A 21,251-nucleotide genomic window follows, 5' to 3' on the forward strand; every position below is an offset into this window, starting at 1 on the left:
ACCAGCAAATTTGGAAAACTCAGCAGTGGTCACAGGATTGGAAAAGGTCAGTTTTCATTCCAATCCTAAAGAAAGGCAATGCCAAGGAATGCTCAAACTACCACACAATTACACTCATCTCATCTCACACGCTAGCAAAATAGTGCTCAAATTCCCCAAGCCAGGCTTCAAAGGTATGTGACCCATGAACTTCCAGATGTTCAAGCTGGATTTAGAAAAGGCAGAGGAACCAGAGATCAAATTGCCAACATCTGTTGGATCATCGAAAAGACAAGAGAGTTCCAGAAAAACATCTATTTCTGCTTTATTGACTATGCCAAAGCCTTTGACTGTGTGGATCACAATAAACTGTGGAAAGTTCTTCAAGAGATGGGAATACCAGACCACCTGACCTGCCTCTTGAGAAATCTGTATACAGGTCCGAAGCAACAGTTAGAACTGGATATGAAACAGACTTGTTCCAAATTGGGAAAGGAGTACATCAGGCTGTATATTGTCACCCTACTTATTTAACTTATATGCAGAGTACATCATGTGAAATGCCTGGCTGGATGAAGCACAAGCTGGAATCAAGATTGCCAGGAGAAGTATCAGTAACCTCAGATATGCAAATGACACCACCCTTATGGCAGAAAGTGAAGAAGAACTAAAGAGCTTCCTGATGAAAGTGAAAGAAGAGAGTGAAAAAGTTGGCTTAAAACTCAACATTCAGAAAACAAAGGTCATGGCGTGTGGTCCCATCACTTCATGGCAAATAGATGGGGAAACAGTGGAAACAGTGACAGACTTTATTTGGGGGGGGGGTCCAATATCACTGCAGATGGTGACTGCAGCCATGAAATGAAAAGACGCTTGCTCCTTGGAAGAAAAGTTATGACCAACTTAGATAGCATATTAAAAAGCAGAGGCATTACTTTGCCAACTAAGTTTTATCTAGTCAAAGCTATGGTTTTTTCAGTAGCCATTTATGGATGCGAGAGTTGGACTATAAAGAAAGCTGAGTGCCGAAGAATTGATACTTTTGAACTGTGGTGTTGGAGAAGACTCTTGAGAGTCCCTTGGACTGCAAGGAGATCCAACCAGTCCATCCTAAAGGAAATCAGTCCTGAATATTCATTGGAAGGACTGATGTTGAAGCTGAAACTTCAATACTTTGGTGACCTGACGCGAAGAACTGACTCATTTGAAAAGACCCTGATGCTGGGAAAGATTGAAGGTGGGAGGAGAAGGGGATGACAGAGGATGAGATGGTTGGATGGAATCACCAACTCAATGGATGTGAGTTTGAGTAAATGCTGGGAGTTGGTGTTGGACAGGGAGGCCTGGCATGCTGCAGTCCATGGGGTCGCAAAGAGTCGGACACGACTGAGCGACTGAACTGAACTGAGACTTCCTCAAAAGTTTAAAAATTTTGTGCATCAGAGGATGCTCTCATGAAGGTGAAAAAACAACCAAGAGTGGGAGAATGAGATGTTTAACATCATTAAAGAAGTGCAAACCAAAACCACAGTAAGATACCACTGCAAACCCACTAGTATATATACATTTTTTCTAAAGTAGTCAGTAGTCTGGTAGTCATGTACAGCTGTGAGAGTTGGACCATCAAGAAGGTTGAGCACTGAAGAATTGATGCTTTTGAATTTGGGTGCTGGAGAAGACTTTTGAGAGTCCCTTGGACTGCAAGGAGATCAAATCAATCAATCATAAAGGAATCAACCCTGAATATTCATTGGAAGGACTGTTGCTGGATCTGAAGTTCCAACGTTTTGGCCACCTGAAGGGAAGGGCAAACTCTGGAAAAGACTCTGATGCTAGGAAAGATTGAAGACAAAAGGAGAATGCAGACAGAGGATGAGATGGTTAGATAGTATCACCGACTTCTCAACATGAATCTGAGAAAACTCCAGAAGATAGTGAAGGACAGGGGAGCCTGGCATACTGTAGTCCATGGGGTCGCAAAGAATCGGACGCAACTTAGCGGCTAAGAAACATCAACAACAACAAAAGAAAATAAAGTGTTGGAGAGTATGTGGGGAAATTAGAATCCTCATGCAGTGCTGGTAGGAGTGCAAAATGGTATAGTCACTGTGGAAGACAATTTGGTAGTTCCTTGAAAAGTTAACCATGGAATTGCCATATGACCCATCAATTTCACTCTTGGGTACATAGAAGACAGAAGTTAAAAAAAAGAAAAGCTTGTATATGAATATACATAATAGACAAAGACACAACAATTCAAATATCCATCAAGTGATGAATAAGTAAAAAAAATTGTGGAACATCCATACAATTAAATATTACTCAACCCAAAAAGGAATGTACTGATCCATGCAACAAAATGGATGAATCTTGAAAACATTATACTAAGTGAAAGAAGCCAAACATAAAAGGACAAGTGCTATATGATTCCATTTATATAAAATGTCAAGACTAGGCATATCCATAGAGATAGAAAGCAGATTAATGGTTGCTAGGGATTGGTTGCTAATGAATGGGAAGTGACTGTGTCATGAGAATAAATTTCCATTAGCGATGACAGAAATGTTCTGGAATTAGATACTGGTAATGGCTGAATAAACTAAAAGCTGCTGAAAAGACTAGAATGAAATACATCAAAATGATACCTTTGGCGATTTTTGTGTTTTTGCCGCTCTTTATTTTCCTGTTTACAATAAGCACGTAGTACAGTAATAAATCTCCCTTATCTCTCTTGTCATTGTCTGAAGCTAGCCTTTCAAACTTTCATGTCCACACAGATCTCCTGTGACCCTGTTAAAACACTGATTCGAATTGAATAGGTCTAGGACAGGGCCTGGGAGTTTGCATTTCTAAAAAAAAGCTTTCAGGGCTTCCCTGGTGGCTCAGTGGTAAAGAATCTGTCTGCCAATGCAAGAGACGCAGGTTTGATTCCTGATCCGGGAAGATCCCACATGCCATGGAGCAACTAAACCTGTGTACCACAACTATTGAGCCTGTGCTCTAGAGCCTGGGAACTGAAACCTCTGAAGCCCACACGCCCTGGAACCCATGCTCCACAACAAGTGAAGTTACTGCAATGAGAAATCAGTGCATCACAACCACAGCATAGCCGCTGCTCCCTGTAATAAGGGGCTTCCCTGATAACTCGGTTGGTAAAGAATCCACCTGCAATGCAGGTGAGACTCCAGTTCAATTCCTGGGTCAGGAAGATCTGCTGGAGAAGGGATAGGCTACCCACACAAGTATTCTTGGGCTTCCCTTGTGGATAATAATAATAATTCCCTGTAATAAGAGAAAAACCCCCACAGCAACAAAGAATCAGCACAGCCAAAAACAAAGGTTAATCTCATGTAGAAAAAAATCTTCAAAAAAAAAAAAATAAAACTTCTAAATGATATTGTTGCACCTGGACTGCAGACAACCCCTCCTTCCTTTGAGCAGCCAGGCTCCAGAAGTCAGCAGTACGGAGGAGGGGACAATGGATGGAGCAATTCACTGCAGCTGAGATGCCAGCATAGAAAAGACCATTGCTTCCGGATGGCCTTCCCCAGGAACCTATGTAGTTCAGGACATGTTTACACTAAAAAGTTATTCACTGTTTATCCAAAATTCATATGCCACTGACTGTCCTGTAGTTTTACCTGCTGACTCTAGAGCCCTGGCCTGCGTTGGAGAGGGAATGGACCTGGGGTTGCCAGGCAACCTGTGTCCAAGGCTGGTCCAGGCTACTCAAGGCAGCTCACTCCGTGGTCCTGATGGTCCCCATGGCTTACTCTTCAGCGACCTGCCCTTGTGTCTTCTACTCCCACTGCTCTTGGGTCTGACCACCCCCTGAGGAAGGCTCATCTTGAAGCCTTACACCAACTCGGAGCAGGCTGCCCAGTCCAACCAGGAGGCAGCTTACACAGTCATTACCACAAGGGCTTGGGACCAGCTGGGCTAGGGTTTTGAATGGAGACAGGTAGGTTACTTACCTTCTCTCTGGGCTTGACATCCACTTGTCACGGGTGGACAATGCTTCCTATTCCCCAGTTCTGATGATGAGCTGAGACCATTTCTAAAAAGTGCTTAGCGCACTGCCTGGGAGGATCCCCTGGAGGAGGGCATGGCAACCCACTCCAGTATTCTTGCCTGGAGAACCTCATGGACAGAGGAACCTGGTAAGGCTTCATACAGTCGATAGGATCGCAAAGAGTTGGACACAACTGAGGCGACAGCACAAACACACATGCACTCCCTGGCACCCAGTAAGTGCTGAAGACATGGAAGAAACCATTGTTTCCCGTTCTTTTTTCCTCCTACAATGCCCAGCACAACACCAATCTCAGCCAACAGTTAGTGCTTGCTTGTGGAGATGAACCTCAGGAATCTGATGGAACAGCAGAGACACTACTCTGACCTGCCTATATATCTCAGCTCTGACTCTAATTCTCTATGACTCGAGGCAAGCCAATTTCTGCCTCTACACTTTGGTTTGTGTACAGCCTGTGAAACTGCTTACACGCCCATTCGGCAGATGAGAAAGCTGAGGCTCCTGACTCGTGGGGAATGCCTAATAGCACCCTGGGCTCTCATGCCCAGTGTAGTCCCCCTGTGAGGCCCCTCTTCCCCCTCCCCTGCCCATTAGCCTCAATCCTGAGCAGGTGGGTTGAGGAGTGTGGATGGGGTCTGTGCCTCACCTGGCTGACCTCAGGGGGACAGAGTCCATGTGGATGGGGTAACTTGGAGATTCCAGGGTTCTCCCCAAGGCTGTGGTGAGTCCTCTTGCCTTGCATCAGTAGTTGGGCCGGCTCTGGTTTATTCCATGCTATTCCATTGTCATTGGCAGGGCGGGGCTTGGTAAAACTGGACCTGAGTGTGTCCCAGCCTCTCTGCCTCTCCTGGTCCCTGTTGTCTTCCTAGAGTAGCCACAGCTCATGTGTTCGTATCTGTGACTATGGAGTCTGTTTGGCCCTTCAGGGATCAGGGCTGTTGGCTCCAGGGTAGAGGTGTTGTCGACTGTCTTGCTTTCAGGCCCCAGGCTGGCAGGATCCCTCCACTCCCCTGTCCAGCTGTGCCAAGACCTCTCCTTTTCTTTCTTGGCTTCTGCCCTGTTCGTACAGTGATTGGCCCAAGAGAGGGGCATGGGCTGGCAGGTGCCCTACACAGAGCCTGGAGGCAGCATCCAGGCCTGGCTGACCCACCTCAGGGCCCCCTGCCAGTGCCCCCAGCCAAGCTGGGTCCCCTCCTTCCTGCCCGGCTGAAACAGGGCCTGGAAGGGCACAGTGGCAGGCCCTCTGTGATGCTCCTGTTGCCATGGTGATCCTAGATGAGAAAGCCATAGCATTCCGCCTCTGGAATCGCCATGCATCTGCCCAGCTCTGCTACATCTGCCCCAAGAGATGGCTCTCTGCTGGGGGGCTCCTCAAAGGCATGGTCTCTATTGCAGTCAGAGTCTCCTCTGTGCACCCCCCCATCCCTCAGACCTCTTTTCAACCCCACTACCCTAAATGGTGAGACTAGTTTCACCACTCAGAAACTGACCTCCACGGGAAAGATGACAGACAACAGGTTGGTGGAAAAGGCACAGGATTTAAAATCAGAAGACCCAGTTTCCAATCCCAACCTGGCTCTTTATAACCATGCTACCTTGGACAAAGCAGGCTTTGAACTTCAGTGTCCTCTTCTGTGTACGATGTGGATAATAATGCCTTACTTAACTATTCTCAGTAATGCCTCCGTGACTTTTCATGGGTTGTTCCTCTGATATGTAACGCATTTTCATTCTTCTCAACTCAGACAAACTCCTACTTATACTTCAAGACCCAGCTCAAATGCTCCCATCTCTGTAAAAGTTTCCCTGACCTCCATGCACATGGCACAGATATTAGGCCTTATCCCTCTGTGTTAGGGCTATTTAAGCATTATCCTGGTTTTTATTAACCATGAATTCTTCTTTTAAATATTAATTGTTTATTTATTTTTGGCTGTGTTGGGTCTTCATTGCTGCATGCAGGCTTTGCTTTCTCTAGTTGCTGGAGTGGGGGCTACTCATCATGGTGCACAGGTTTCTCACTTCAGTGGCTTCTCTTGTTGCGGAGCAGGGGCTCTAGATTGTGTGGGCTCAGTAGTTGTGGCACTAGGCCTTAGTTGCCCCGTGGCATGGGGAATCTTCCTGAACCAGGGATTGAACTCATGGCCCTTGCACTGGCCGGTGAATTCTCAACCACTGGGCCACCAGGGAAGTCCAGTCATGAATTCTTGAAGGCAGGTATCGGATTAGGCTCAGTCCTGGCTTCAGAAATGGTTTGTTGACTGACTGTGGAATGGAAAGCAGAAGAGACTGACACGGATGCATTTGGGCCCCATCCTGGCAGGGTTCAATCCTGGGACCTTCGTCCAAGATGGATTGGGTCAATCAGGCTTCGTGGTGGCCTTTCCGTGTGCCTGAGTCATGCCTGCCTGGCTGCGGACATTTACATGACTGAGACCCGGTGGGAAAGACCATGACTTATGCCTGGGGTGTGCCTGTCTTAGGAGTGGGGTGTGACCAGGAGCGGCTGCTCATGGGGTGTCTCTGGAGATGTCCTGGGGCAACACAGTCAACTGGTCCTGCTGGGATTTGGGGCACACTGCCAAGGAACTCGAGGTTCAGGGAAAGGCAGGGAGGACTCCAGTGTCTCCCGACTCCCTCTCCTGGCTCTCTGGCTGCTGGTCAGTGTCAAGGAGATGAAGTGCCATCCATGCCAGTTTCACCATCCACACAGACCAGTGAACCAGGCTTCCCAGGCCAAAGCCAGCTGGTCAAGGGCGCCCTCCAGTGGCCACCACAGTTGGAGGCAGGAACCTGATTGCACAAAGGCAGATGGTTCATTTATTTCAACACCGAGAGTGTCCTCAGGCCAAGTGTGGTACCAGGCATAGGTTTCAATTTTAATTTTAAATGTTTAAGCATGTGCTAAATGGAAAGCTCTCCCTTTTGAGTGTTGTCATGTGTTGGTGGGTGAAGAGGGAATACAAGGAAGGAAAAAAATTCTCTCACAGCAGTGATCCTCAACCCACACCATCCACTAGACTCACCTGGGGAACTTGGAAAATACCAACCACTGGACCCCACCCAGACCAGCTGACTCTAGAGGGCTGGGCAGAGGCACCAGGGATTTGTGGATGTTCCCCAGGGAGAGTTAACAGACATAAGAACTCTCTGGTTTGGAGAGTTGACTATAATGTTTCGCACCCAACATTCTCACCTGGCTGCTGAGGTAGGCATTATTGTCCCACTTCACAGATGAGGAGACTGAGGCTCAGGTAAACCTGCCCCTTTCCCCAGTTTGGTTAAGGACAGTGTTGGGAAAGAAGTCTCCCACAGCACAGGCTGCAGAGATGCAGTGAATACTCCTCGAAGATGGCCCCTGATCTCTGAAGAGACTCCCTTATAACAGTAACGGCACGATTGTTTGCTGTGATTAGAAGAGCACTCAAGGTCGTTGTGGAATTGTTTCTTTTTCCAGGCAGAGACTCATAAAGGCCAAAATGCCGTGCAAAAAATCACCTGCAGTCTCAGCATCGTTAACACTGGGGCGGAGTGTGGGGGTGGGTAGGGAAGAGAAAAGTGAAGGAGAGAGGGAGGGGGCAGGAAGGAGTGGATTTATTTTAAGGCTCAAGGTCACATTGTAAATCAGGGCTTTGGAATGTGTGGTTGGGAGCCCACTGGCATGATAATTCCCCCAGTGCTTGTTAGACATACAGCATCCCTCAGGTCTCAGAATCAGGCTCTGGAGAAAGATCTGAGACGCCACATATTTAAAAAACATTCCAGATTATTCTTCCAGCCACCCAAGACCAAGCGCCACTGCTGCTTCAAGCTTTCACTCAATACAAGAGGAGATACCTCCTAGACTCCATCACTTCCAGTGGCTTAGGAGAGTTCTCACATATGGATTGATGTATTAAAATGTACGGAACCAGCTGTTGCGATATTAACCAGCCCTCCTTGGGGACCTGGGCACGCACTCCCCTATTGCACGGGCTGGCTGGGAGCCAGCGGCATAAGCAACTGCAGTGTCATCCCGCACCAGGCCCTGTCCCCACACAGCAGCCCCCTTGCCCCTCCTTCTCCTTCCAGGGCTCTAAAGCAACCTACTAACTGGGCCCTGCCAGCCAATCACAGCCCGAATAATCTATGATGTCACCAGCAGCCAATCAGAGCTCCTCACGAGTCTGTGCAGAATTTTGTCATCTCCCTGAGGGGACGGAGTTCCAAAGCAACGCCATCCTTTTTCAGAGAGGGACACTGAGGCCTAGGGAGAAGCAGAGGCCCGCCCAGGGTCACCTCCTTAGGTTGCAGAGCCAGGGCTAGAAACCAGAACTTCTGACTGTGGTCCAGTGTTCTTTCTGGTACCCAAAGTGTGGCACAAGCCCACAGGTCCTGGGCAAAGTCTCCCCTCTCTTGATGGCTCCTGGCATTGGAGATAAGGCCCAAGGCCCCCTCTTACCCACAAGATCTTGCTCTCCCTGCAAGACCTCAGGGATCAGAAACAGACCCCTCAGTTTAGGGCCCAGAGGAAATGGCAGGATCATCAAGGCCCAAGGTGGAGGGGGTTGCCCTCAATTCCAGCCCTGGTCTCAACCCAACCCCCACCCCCCATCCTCCGGAAGGAATTAGAGAGGCCCTGGCTGGACTGTGCTGCCTGCTGCTTAAGGGGAGATTACGAGGAGGGGGCCAAGACAAGAGCGCTTTTGTGGAGGGCCTCTGGCTTAGAGAGTCAAGTGACCATATAACACACACGTGGGCAGTGCCAACCCCTAAGTGTGGGCAGGGGCACTGGCCATAGAACCCCAGAGAGTCCCACCAGTCCTGTGGCCAGACCTTCTGTGGGATCGCCTGGCCAGCCAGGAGCACAAACTGTAAGTAAGGGGTTATCCCAGCAGGCTGGGCTGGGGCTCTGAGGGCCACTGGGGTGGATGACCCTGCACATATGCCCATGGTGGGTGCACACAGGTATGTGGGCACCTGTGTGTCTGTGCAAAGGCCCTGAGGTGGGAATGAACTTAGGGAACACCAGGCACAGAGACGGCCAGTGCGGCTGCACCAGAGCAGGGGGAGGGTGGCCAATCATTGCTTCAGGAAATTTTTTTTGAGCACCTCCTATGAGAACACAATGGGAGCTTCCATTCCCAGGAGGGAATAAGCAATAAAACATGCAGATAGCCTGCAAAATATAACTGCGAGTGTAACATGATAAGTGTTATGTAGAAAAATCAAGCAAGGTGAGGAGAAGAGAGGGCTGGTGGTACTAGGATGCTATTTCCAGGTAGGGTGGCTGGGGACATTCTTTCTGAGGAAATGATCTAAAGTGGGAGTGAGCCATACAGTTAAATTAGGAAGAGTGTCCCCCAGGAACGAGGATCAGCAGGTGGAAAGGCCCTGGGTCATCATTCAGTCACATCTCTACCATCCAAGCTCTGTTCTGAGCACTGGGGACAGGGTGGTGGCCAAGGCTGCCCATGTCCCTTACCAATTCTTACTCCAGGGTGTCTGGCAGAGCTTGAGGTGGGGGGCACTGAACTTGATGGGCTTAGAACACAGGAAGGAGCCCTCACTTAGGTTTTTGGACACTTGTGTTGCTGCCTTTGTAGTGCAATTAAAGGGTACAGACTTCTGTGTGTCCTCCATGCCAAGGCTAAGGACAGCCCCTGAGCTCAATTCCCTAGCTTTTTGGAGGGTACCTCCCTGCCCCCCTCCCAGTGTCCAGATGGGAGAACTGAGGCCCAGAGCAGGGAAGGGTCACTCACAAGTTCTGGACAGACTCTGAAGAGGTCCCTGCTCCCTCCTGCCCGCCCCCATCAGTATCCCACTCTGTCTGTCCACCAGGACCCAAGCCCACCTGCTGCAACCCAGGGCCTGGCCATGACTGTCACCTACTCGAGCCAAGTGGCCAATGCCCGTTTAGGCTCCTTCTCCCGCCTGCTGCTGTGCTGGCGAGGCAGCATCTACAAACTGCTCTATGGCGAGTTTCTCATCTTTCTGCTCTGCTACTACATCATCCGCTTCATTTACAGGTTCGGGGGGACAAGGGGGGACAGCTTCAGAGCTTGGAGCTCCAGGGGCCTCAGCGATCTAGGAGGCCAATGCACAGAGACCTATAAGTCTGTGCTAAGCTTGTGGAAAACCCCTAGGGCTGGGGGCTGGGGACCTGGGGGCTGGGGAGAGGAAAGGAGACAGCCGGGAGGGAAACACAGTGCAGGTCAGACCATCTCAGACACCCTTTTCTCCATCCCAGGGAGGGCCCTTATCTGGTCCCATCCAGTTAGCCTGTTTTCCTGAATCCCACATGGTTTCTCTCATAGGCCCAGACCATGCTTTTTTCTCCCAATACAAACGTTTATTTAAGCAGGATAGCAATATATTCTGTTGTCAATAAAACTACAGACTATATAATATAGCATTTTTAATGAGAAAAGCATTAGTGATGACAATGAATTGAAAAATATCAAATACATAAATTTCTCGAGTTCATAAGGATAATACTAATAACAGCACATTTGTTTTCTTGGGTTGTTACTAGGGCACCAATATGCTTTAGAAAATTAGGCTTTATTTTTTAGAGCAGTTTTATGGGGCAGTAGCAAGACTGAGCAGAAGGTACAGAGAATTCGCATATACCCAACCCCCTCCGGCCACACACACAGCCTTCCCCACTATCAACATTCTACCAGAGAGCAGGACGTCTGTGATAATAGATGAACCCACACTGACACCTCATTATCACCCAAAGTCCATAGTTTATGTTAGGGTTCCTCCTTGGTGATGTACACTCTATGGGTTTGGACAAACGTGTAATGACTTGCATCCACCATTACAGTGTCATACAGAATAATTTCATTGCCCTAAACCCTAAAACCCCCTCTGTGCTCTACCAATTCGTCCCCTCACCAGACATTTTTTTCAAAGACAAAACACTTTATTTCAACATTTTTTAATATATTATTTTTATTCATTTGGCTGCACTGGGCCTTAGTTGTGGCACACTAGCTCTTTAGTTGTGGCATGTGGGATCTAGTTCCCTGACCAGGGATCGAACCTGGGCCCCCGTATTGGGAGTGGAAGTCTTAGCCACTGGACCACCAGGGAAGTCCCTCAACCTGCTTTCAAACAATTGTCTTTTGGATCCTTTAAAAGAGTCAGCAGTGCCTAAAACTGACTCCTTCAGCAGGACCTGCCTTCCTCGACCTCACAGAAAACTTCCTGAGGGTTTCTCCTTCAGGCATGGAGCAGAAGCCCCATTGGGGTTTGGGGGCTGTGGGAGAAAGAAGGGGGACCTGGCTCAGGCCAGAGGAGGGGCCCCAGGCAGGCCAATGAGAGACAGGGAGGAAATGAGGCTGCCACTCTCTTACCCTGGGAGTGGCTGGACCTGGGACGGGTCTCAGCCATCTCCTCCTAGTGTCTACACATCTTTGCCCCCAACCCCTCACCTCCCCCAGGATGGCCCTCACGGACGAACAGCAGGTGATTTTTGAGAAGCTGACTCTATATTGTGACAGCTACATCCAGCTCATCCCCATCTCCTTCGTACTGGGTGAGCTCCCCTTTCCGCGCGTGGGGGTTCCGGTGGCTTCTCCAGGCCCCAGACAGGCAGATCATGAGGAGCTCCTGGGAAGGCGGGTTGCACGTCAGTGCCTCTTGGTGGTTCAGGGAAATGGAGAGCCTGCAGAGGGACTGACATTAGGCATTAAGAAAAATGTCCGGCTAAGAGCACTTGAGATTCCACTTTCTGAGGGCAGGGCTGACATTATAGTAGTCTCTGGAGCCTTACGCAGGAGGGGAGGGATCCGGAGGATTTCCGGGAAAGCCAGTGGGGCCACAGGGAGAACTCAATCAAGGCTCTCGTGCCTTCACGCAAGGCTCTGATGGTCTCTCCTTCCCGAGCGCCTTCCAGCAGGATTGGGGCTCGGTTCAGCCAATTAGAAGGATGGAGAAACCGAGGCATCGCCCTCGCTGGGCTCTGGCCGCAGCGTGGGCCTTCGCCCCTCGCTCCCCGTGCCCTTCTGCCCAGGCTTCTACGTGACGCTAGTCGTGACCCGCTGGTGGAACCAGTATGAGAACCTGCCGTGGCCCGACCGCCTCATGAACCTGGTGTCGTCCTTCGTGGAGGGCAAGGACGAGCAAGGCCGGATGCTGCGGCGCACGCTCATGCGCTATGCCAACCTGGGCAACGTGCTCATCCTGCGCAGCGTCAGTGCTGCGGTCTACAAACGCTTTCCCAGCCCACAGCACCTGGTGAAAGCAGGTGGGGCCAAGCGGGGGCAGTGGGCGGGGCCAGAGGGTGATGGGGCGGAGCCGCAGCTGAAGATGGGTGGAGTCAGAGGCCCCTGCGCTGAGGATTGGGTGGGACCAGGGGGTGGGCTCGGGATCTGGTGGGCGGGGACCTGAATTGGGCGGGGCGGTTCAGGGGCCTGAAAGTGGGTAGAGGCCAGGAACCGACTCAGAAGACAGTGCTGAGACAGGGCTAAGGACTCATGGAGGGATCAGGGAAGAGTGAGGGTTGAGGGCCCCAGTGGGGCTTCGGGAACTAGTGAGGAACCAGTCTACCTCCGTCTGCTCTTTCGCTTCCTGCTGTCCGGTTTGCAGCCTGTATGTCAGCAACCTTTGTCTCTGGCTTGCCTGACGAGATCCTGGTTAATAAGACAGATCCCTCTCTCGTCTTCAGCCCAGAGTATCACAGAGTAGAAATTCAGTGATTATTTGTTGAGAGAAAGAGGATGGCAAAGGAGCTCTGAGGTCCTTGTGGGCTCAGCAAGGACTTGGTCTTGAACTCCGGACCCGACCAGGCAAGGCCTGGCCAGCCACCCCTTCTGCAGCTTCTCCTACCCACTGTCTTCTCCACTCTCTCCTGCAGGCTTCATGACACCCTCGGAACACAAGCACTTACAAAAACGGAGCTTGCCACACAACTCATTCTGGATGCCCTGGGTGTGGTTTGCCAACTTGTCAACAAAGGCATGGATTGGAGGTCGAATTCGGGACCCTATCCTGCTCCAGAGCCTGCTCAATGTGAGCCCATTACATTGATGGGGTTGCTGTGGAGCGGGCAGGGTCCTGCCCCACGAGGAACAGGTTTCCTACAAAGAGAAGGCTTGAGCCCCTGAGGGTCTTCCCAGAGCCTGCCTTGGGACTGTAAGATCTCTTCCAACAGGATTCCATAGCCCAAAGTGGCCCCTTTTCAATTTCCCCTCCCATCCTCTCTCTAAAGTGAACCTCTAAGATCCTGGTTCCTTTTTGATAGTTGAGGAGGCTGAGGCACAGAGAGGTTAAGTGAACTGTTCATAACCACACAGCCAGGGTCTGAGCTCCAGACCCTGGTGTCTGGGGACGAGCTGGGGGCTGAGCCTGGAGAGCAGGTGGTGGTCAAGAGGGACCACCCTCTTGACCCTCCCTTCCTTCCTGCTCCCCTAGGAAATGAACACCTTGCGTACTCAGTGCGGACAGCTGTATGCCTACGACTGGATCAGTATCCCACTGGTGTACACTCAGGTGAGGACTAGGCTGGTGAAGCTGCCCCTTTGGGAAACTGAGAAGGACCCAGGGAGCAGCCTATGATGAGAAGGGCTCACTTAGAGACTGAAGAAGAGGCTTCCTCTAGAAATCACGCCTGGACTCTGCAGGGTCTTTTTAGCGCCAAGTTCAGAGTTCGGGCCCCTGCCTGGTCCAGGCAGTGGAGGCAATGTGATTACCCCCATTTGATTTAATTTTTTTTTTTTTCGGCTGTGCTGTGAGGACTGTGGGATATTAGTTCCCTGTCCAGGGATGAACCCAGCCCCTCAGCAGTGACAGCGTGGAGTCCTAACCACTGGACTTCCATGGAATCCCCTCCCCATTTTATTTTACTTTATTTTTTAATTTTTATTAGTTGGAGGCTAATTACTTTACAATATTGTAGTGTTTTTTGCCATACATTGACATGAATCAGCCATGGATTTACATGTGTTCCTCATCCTGAACCCCCCACCCTCCTCCCTCCCCATCCCATCCCTCTGGGTCATCCCAGTGCACCAGCCCCGAGAACTTGTCTCATGCATCCCACCTGGGCTAGTGATCTGTTTCACACTTGATAATAGACATGTTTCTATGCTGTTCTCTCAGATCATCCCACCCTCGCCTTCTCCCATAGAGTCCAAAAGTCTGTTCTATACATCTGTGTCTCTTTTTCTGTCTTGCATATAGGGTTATTGTTACCACCTTTCTAAATTCCATATATATGCGTTAGTATACTGTTTTGGTGTTTATCTTTCTGGCTTACTTCACTCTGTATAATGGGCTCCAGTTTCATCCATCTCATTAGAACTGGTTCAAATGTATTCTTTTTAATGGCTGAGTAATATTCCATTGTGTATATGTACCACAGCTTCCTTATCCATTCATCTGCTGATGGGCATCTAGGTTGCTTCCATGTCCTGGCTATTATAAACAGTGCTGCGATGAACATTGGGGTGCACGTGTCTCTTTCAGATCTGGTTTCCTCAGTGTGTATGCCCAGAAGTGGGATTGCTGGGTCATATGGCAGTTCTATTTCCAGTTTTTTAAGGAATCTCCACACTGTTCTCCATAGTAGCTGTACTAGTTTGCATTCCCACCAACAGTGTAAGAGGGTTCCCTTTTCTCCACACCCTCTCCAGCATTTATTGCTTGTAGACTTTTGGATAGCAGCCATCCTGACTGGCGTGTAATGGTACCTCATTGTGGTTTTGATTTGCATTTCTCTGATAATGAGTGATGTTGAGCATCTTTTCATGTGTTTGTTAGCCATCTGTATGTCTTCTTTGGAGAAATGTCTGTTTAGTTCTTTGGCCCATTTTTTGACTGGGTCATTTATTTTTCTGGAATTGAGCTGCAGGAATTGCTTGTATATTTTTGAGATTAATCCTTTGTCTGTTTCTTTGTTTGCTATTATTTTCTCCCATTCTGAAGGCTGTCTTTTCACCTTGCTTATAGTTTCCTTTGTTGTGCAAAAGCTTTTAAGTTTCATTAGGTCCCATTTGTTTAGTTTTGCTTTTATTTCCAACATTCTGGGAGGTGGGTCATAGAAGATCTTGCTGTGATTTATGTCGGAGTGTTTTGCCTATGTTCTCCTCTAGGAGTTTTATAGTTGCTGGTCTTACATTTAGATCTTTAATCGATTTTGAGTTTATTTTTGTGTATGGTGTAAGAAAGTGTTCTAGTTTCATTCTTTTACAAGTGGTTGACCAGTTTTCCCAGCACCACTTGTTAAAGAGGTTGTCTTTTTTCCATGGTATGTTCTTGCCTCCTTTGTGGAAGATAAGGTGTCCATAGGTATGTGGATTTATCTCTGGACTTTCTATTTTGTTCCATTGATCTATATTTATGTCTTTGTGCCAGTACCATACTGTCTTGATGACTGTGGCTTTGTAGTAGAGCCTGAAGTCAGGCAGGTTGATTCCTCCAGTTCCATTCTCCTTTCTCAAGATTGCTTTGGCTATTCGAGGTTTTTTGTTATTTCCATACAAGTTGTGAAATTATTTGTTCTAGTTCTGTGAAGAATACCGTTGGTAACTTGATAGGGATTGCATTGAATCTATAGATTGCTTTGGGTCGTATACTCATTTTCACAGTATTGATTCTTCCAATCCATGGTATATTTCTCCATCTATTTGTGTCCTCTTTGATTTCTTTCATCAGTGTTTTATAGTTTTCTATGTATAGGTCTTTTGCTTCTTTAGGTAGATATACTCCTAAGTATTTAAAAATATGGAACTCTTCACGAATTTGCGTGACATCCTTGTGCAGGGGCCATGCTAATCTTCTCTGTATCGTTCCAATTTTAGTATATGTGCTGCCGAAGCAAGCATTCCCCTCCCCGTTTTAAAGAAGAGATCATGGAGACCCAAAGTCACACGAGTGTGCAAGCCAGAGCAAGGCCTGTCCTCCCAGCCTAGGGAGCCTCCTGATCCCACAGTCCCCACCCAGCCTGTATCTGCCGCTCCCTCCCTTCCCTCTCAGGTGGTGACCGTGGCGGTATACAGCTTCTTCCTGGCTTGCCTGATTGGGCGGCAGTTTCTGAACCCAGCCAAGGCCTACCCTGGCCATGAGATGGACCTCGTTGTACCCCTCTTCACATTCCTGCAGTTCTTCTTCTATGCTGGCTGGTTGAAGGTGAGCCTCCCTGGGACAAGGCTGGCTGTGGCCCAAGGGTCATGAACCAGGAGAGGAGGGTCCCTACATTGTGATTTGGAGACAGTAGTCAGGCAGGAAGGACATCACTGAGGGGGTGGAGGGGTGGAAATGGCAGGAGCCCAGGTTTAAGGGTGGGTGCAAGGCTGCAGGGGCTTCCACCTGAGGATTTCCAGAACCTCATTTACCCTCAAGGTGGCAGAGCAACTCATCAACCCATTTGGAGAGGATGACGATGACTTTGAGACCAACTGGATTGTCGACAGGAGCTTGCAGGTACGAGGGGAGGAAGAGAACCTGTCCCCTGGGCCCAGGGAGGGGGCCCACAGTTCTGTGAATTGCCCTCCAACCATTCACTCCCAGGATTCTCAGTCTAACTTCTGAGGCTATAGGTAGCATTAGTCTCTTCATTTCAGAAGGGTATCTGAGGCCCAAAGAGAGAGAAGTGACCCCTCCAAAATGTTAGTTGCTCATTTGTGTCTGACTCTGCAACCCCACGGACTGTAGGCCGCCAGGCTCCTCTGTCCATGGAATTCTCCAGGCAAGAATACTGGAGTGGATTGCCATTCCCTTCTCCAAGGATCAAACCTGGGTCTCCCGCATTGCAGGCAGATTCTTTACCATCTGAGCCACCCGTGACCTCTCCAAGTCACCTGGCAAATTCATGGTCAGTTACGGCTTACCTTTCTGTTGGATTTCTCCTTCTGTCCCTGATGACCAGGTGTCCCTATTGGCTGTAGACGAGATGCACCAGGACTTGCCACCGATGGAGCGAGATATGTACTGGAATGAGCCAGAACCACATCCTCCCTACACAGCTGCTTCTGCCCAATCTCGCCGACCTTCCTTTTTTGGCTCCACCTTCAACATCAGGTGGGAAGTGCCAGGGAGCCACTTCAGTGGGTATAAAACCCCAAATGCAAGGGTCTGCTTAATTAAGAACTTAAGAGTTAGTTAATGCATGTGCATGCTCAGTTGCTCAGTCATACCTGACTCTGTGATCCCATGGACTGTAACCCGCCAGGCTCCTCTGTCCATGGCATTTTCCAGGAAAGAATACTGGAGTGGATTGCCATTTCCTCCTCCAGGGGATATTCCCAACCCAGGGATTGGACCCATGTCTCCTGCATTGGCTGTTTACCACTGAGCCACCAGGGAAGCCAGTTAATGCATATTGGGTGTCTTTTTAAGTGCTGGGCATTATACTATGCTCTTTATATATATATATATAAGCCATTCTTTATATGTATATATAAGCCATTCTGTTCTTGTTCCACTAACCTTGGTTTGTTATCTCTAGTTTTTAGATGATTAAGTCCAGGTTCAGAGAGTTTAAATCAGTTGCCCAACCCAAGGTCACATAGCTAGCAAGCAGCACAGGTGGGCCAGGTATGTCTGGTTCCAACTCCACACCCTTAACACTTATCTTGTGCTGTGTAAGGACTCTTAAAGCTATAAGGGCCCTTAGGTACCTCCAATCAAACCCTTCTGTGTCCAGAGTTGGAAACTGAGGCTCAGAGAGAGAAGAGACTTACTCAAGGGCAGTCGGTGGTTAGTGATGCAGCTATGTCAGGGTCTGGTTCCTGACTCTGGCTTAGAACTCTTGTTTTCTAATAAGCTGGGGTGTTTGGATGAAGAGTGGGAGTGGGGTTCCCTGGGCAAGGGAGCAAGCAAGCAGGAGGTTGGGTCATCACAAGCACCTTCTGAGTAGACTTCTTACTACAGAATATAGGCCTCATGTCACCCACAGCAGCCACACTTTGCCCCACATGGGTCCTGTTTCCCTGATTTGGTTAGAACCTCTAGAGTTGTAGCTGGGCCACAGTGGGCCAAGGGGCTGCCCCAGACAGCTCTGTCTCCCCAGGATGACAGAGTGGGGGGAACTTTGGAGAGTGTTCGCTGCATCTCAGGGTCCATCCCATCAACGTTTTCTGCTGCAGGATTAAAAGCACTGTTCTCTTTCTAAGAACCGAATATCCTATTAAGCTGTCAGTAGAATTAGCTAGTGGAGAAGGCAATGGCACCCCACTCCAGTACTCTTGCCTCGAAAATCCCATGGATGGAGGAGCCTGGTAGGCTGCGGTCCATGGGGTCGCTAAGAGTCGGACACGACTGAGCGACTTCACTTTCACTTTTCACTTTCATGCATTGGAGAAGGAAATGGCAACCCACTCCAGCGTTCTTGCCTGGAGAATCCCAGGGACGGGGGAGCCTGGTGGGCTGCCATCTATGGGGTCGCACAGAGTCGGACACAACTGAAGTGACTTAGCAGCAGCAGCAAGTTAAGAAATTTAGAGTCCAGTTTGTGTAAGGAAGGTTTGGATAAGTGATCAAATGGTTAAGGATGGAGGCTTGCTTAGGTCAGAAACGTTGCTGGAGGTCGCCTCTTCTCATGGACTGTGCTTCAGCAGCTGGGTAAGGTGGATAACAGAGACTAATAACACATAGACTTGCCTCCAAGAAGCACAGTTGAGTGAGGGAGCTCAAATCCAGGGCCCAGTCTCTGATACAAGGTACAAAGTACTGGATGCCTGGGTAAGGGACAGAGTATAGAACAGAGATCACCTTTGGCCACCTGAGAGGTGGCCTCCAGCTGAACTAGGAGCTGGACCCTGAAGCATGGGGAGAATCTGGACATGGGCCAGGGCAGCCACATTCTGGGGTAGGTAGGTTTTCCTTCGCAGAGTATAGGCTTTGGATTCCCAGGAAGTCAGGTTTTTCCCCATACCTGGGGATGAATAGTTGATTGCCTGGAGTGAGGGGTTTTAAAAGGAAAATGTGAGTGCTGAAGAGGCAGTCCTTAAATACCTGGCTGGGAAGTTTGGACGTTAACAGGGACAAGACGTGAGCTCAGCCAGGAGGGATTAATTGAGAGGTACAGGATGGATCAGCAGAGAGGCAAGTCTAAGGTGAGGTGAGAAAGACTGTGTTCTGGGCCTGGGGCCAGAGGGAGGGAGATGAGAGGGTACAGAAGTCACATCAGGCTTCAGGCCCTTGGCCCTCCACTAACCCCGGGGTCTTCTGTTTCTTTCCAGTCTGGATAAGGAAGACATGGAGTTTCAGCCAGATCTAGAGGAGCAAGAGGGTGCTCACACTGGCATCATTGGCCGCTTCCTAGGGCTGCAATCCCACGACCGCCAGTCCCCCAGGACAAACTCAAAGACCAAACTACTGTGGCCCAAGAAAGAAGTCCTTTCGCATGAGAACCAGCCCAAGAACCTTGGAGGGGCCGGACAGAACACTAGCGACCAGGAAGACAGCAAGGCCTGGAAGGGGGAAGATGTTTTAAAGTCCGCGGTGCTCTACGGAAGGTCGGGCTACCACAGTGCCCCACAGACACCCCTCAGCCACACCCCTATGGTCTTCCCACCTGGACAGTCAGCACCCTCAAGTCTCCGCAGAATCTCGGGCATAGATGACCCTGTCAAAGATCAAAGCCTTCAGCCTGCAACCCCCAAGTCCAAGAAGAGTTTTGAATTGCTCCCAGAGAATCCTGGGGCCTCAACAGAGCACCCAGAAGTGATTCACATGAGAAGGAAAACTGTCGAGTTTAACCTGATGGACATGTCAGAGGCCCCTGAACATCTCAGAGAACCGCATTTGGGACAATCAACAAGCAACATACACACTATACTCAAAGATCATGGAGATCCTTATTGGGACTTGGAACAACAGGTCTGTCCTATACCCAAACCAGGGTCACTAACCCCCCAGCTCCCCAGGGGTGACCCTCACCAGCTTCCCTTGCTCTGAATCCCCTTGTGTTCACAATTCTCCTGTGGTTCTGTGATGGCCAGGGCATGCTGGCCCTATGCCCAGCACTGGCTTGGGGTACACACCTGGCTGCCACAGCAGGCCCATGGAAAGGTGTCAGGCAACTTTTGCTTATTTTCCCCAAGAGCCTGACATCACCAGGACTTCTCTGGGGCCCAGGTATAGGAAGATGAGGTAGTACTGACAGGAATGATGTCAAAGGGCCACGAGACCAGGTTTAGATGGGCAGATGTTACCAGTGGACAGAGCTCACTTTAAGCAGGGGTGGCAAACAAAAACATGGGGCAGAACTCAGGACTCTTAGGCTGTAGCCCAAGAACTCAACTTACTGCCCAGGCCTAGCTGGTAAGTCACATATGAGCTCTGCCCCCTAACAACAGGGGTCTTGAAGCACTTCTGAGTATACCATCTACAACCCTGAGAAATGGCAGATAAGGTGGGGGAATCCAGATCCATTGGGGTTATCTTATGGATCTTATGCTTTGGGGACCTCACTAAAAAGACTTCTGAACTTAAATTAGCTCTTCCTGTTTTGAGGTCAACCTAAAGCTGTTGCAACACCACCAGAGGTTTCCCTTTATTCCAGATTTCCTGGACATCCACTCACCCAGTTAGATCCACACTACCCCACCCCCAATCACCATGTGAGAGGAAGTTTAACTTCCCATTTCTGGACTCTCAAAGCAGTTCTTCTGTGGTCACAAAACATAGTTTTGAAAACTAAACGTTTAGCAAATCATTGTGGCTGGTTGAGGGGCTAATAGAGCAGGCTAGCAATGAATCTCTGCTGTCTTCCAACACTATTCACTGGTGAATATTTAAGATGTCTCAATTTTTGCCCTCCTACTGTAGCTGCTATCTTACTGAAATGGAGGTGTCTTTCTATACTCATATAAACTTTCTCGAATTCTCACTAGGGATGAAGCACATTCCTAGTCTGCTTCCTCCAAGGGGGATGCTCCACCGGCCTGGTCCTACCTGCGTGTACACCAGCAGGACACTGATCCAGTCATAGGCATATAGCTGTCCACACCGAAGAGTATGTTTCTATGAAATAAATGGTTAGCTTCATGGATAACAAAAATCAGTAGTTGCTAATCTACTTTAAGCCTTAAAATGCTTTTTGTACATGTAAATTGTGAGCGCTACGGAAACATAGAACACCTAATTCAGAATCAGGAGTCCTTAAGTTCTGTGTGAATTCAATACACTCAAGTCGTGGTATCTTTCTCAAACTAAGGAATTTAATAAATAAATACAAATCCTCCTTGGTGTTCCAGTTTGATTAGCGTGACAGAACCATGTGGTACTTACACGTTCAATCAAGATG

The 21,251-nt window shown here is 49.1% G+C and overlaps 1 protein-coding gene and 1 non-coding gene across 2 annotated transcripts; one reads left to right on the forward strand and one right to left on the reverse strand.

The window, feature by feature from the left end:
- The first annotated feature begins 8,243 nt into the window (after nt 1-8,243).
- Nucleotides 8,244-21,187, forward strand: BEST1 (bestrophin 1). The gene is made up of 10 exons (XM_043451519.1): nt 8,244-8,865; nt 9,833-10,020; nt 11,443-11,537; nt 12,015-12,248; nt 12,858-13,012; nt 13,415-13,492; nt 15,977-16,129; nt 16,343-16,423; nt 16,869-17,020; nt 19,183-21,187. The coding sequence occupies exons 2-10, from the start codon at nt 9,869-9,871 to the stop codon at nt 19,898-19,900; spliced, it is 1,818 nt and encodes a 605-aa protein (XP_043307454.1). The 5' UTR covers nt 8,244-8,865; nt 9,833-9,868; the 3' UTR covers nt 19,901-21,187.
- Nucleotides 15,719-15,825, reverse strand: LOC122431542. The gene has a single exon (XR_006266559.1). It is a non-coding gene; the product is annotated as a U6 spliceosomal RNA (small nuclear RNA).
- Nucleotides 21,188-21,251: the final 64 nt, after the last annotated feature.

Source organism: Cervus canadensis, chromosome 29 (assembly GCF_019320065.1).
Source record: "Cervus canadensis isolate Bull #8, Minnesota chromosome 29, ASM1932006v1, whole genome shotgun sequence".
NCBI classification, from domain to species: domain Eukaryota; kingdom Metazoa; phylum Chordata; class Mammalia; order Artiodactyla; family Cervidae; genus Cervus; species Cervus canadensis.

Bases quoted from the DNA above. Each gene is read 5' to 3' on its own strand.
- BEST1 (XM_043451519.1), top strand. From the start codon at position 9,869: ATGACTGTCACCTACTCGAGCCAAGTGGCCAATGCCCGTTTAGGCTCC. The intron at 11,538-12,014 runs GTGAGCTCCCCT...CCTTCTGCCCAG, and splicing joins CCCCATCTCCTTCGTACTGG to GCTTCTACGTGACGCTAGTC. The intron at 16,424-16,868 runs GTACGAGGGGAG...CCTGATGACCAG, and splicing joins TTGTCGACAGGAGCTTGCAG to GTGTCCCTATTGGCTGTAGA.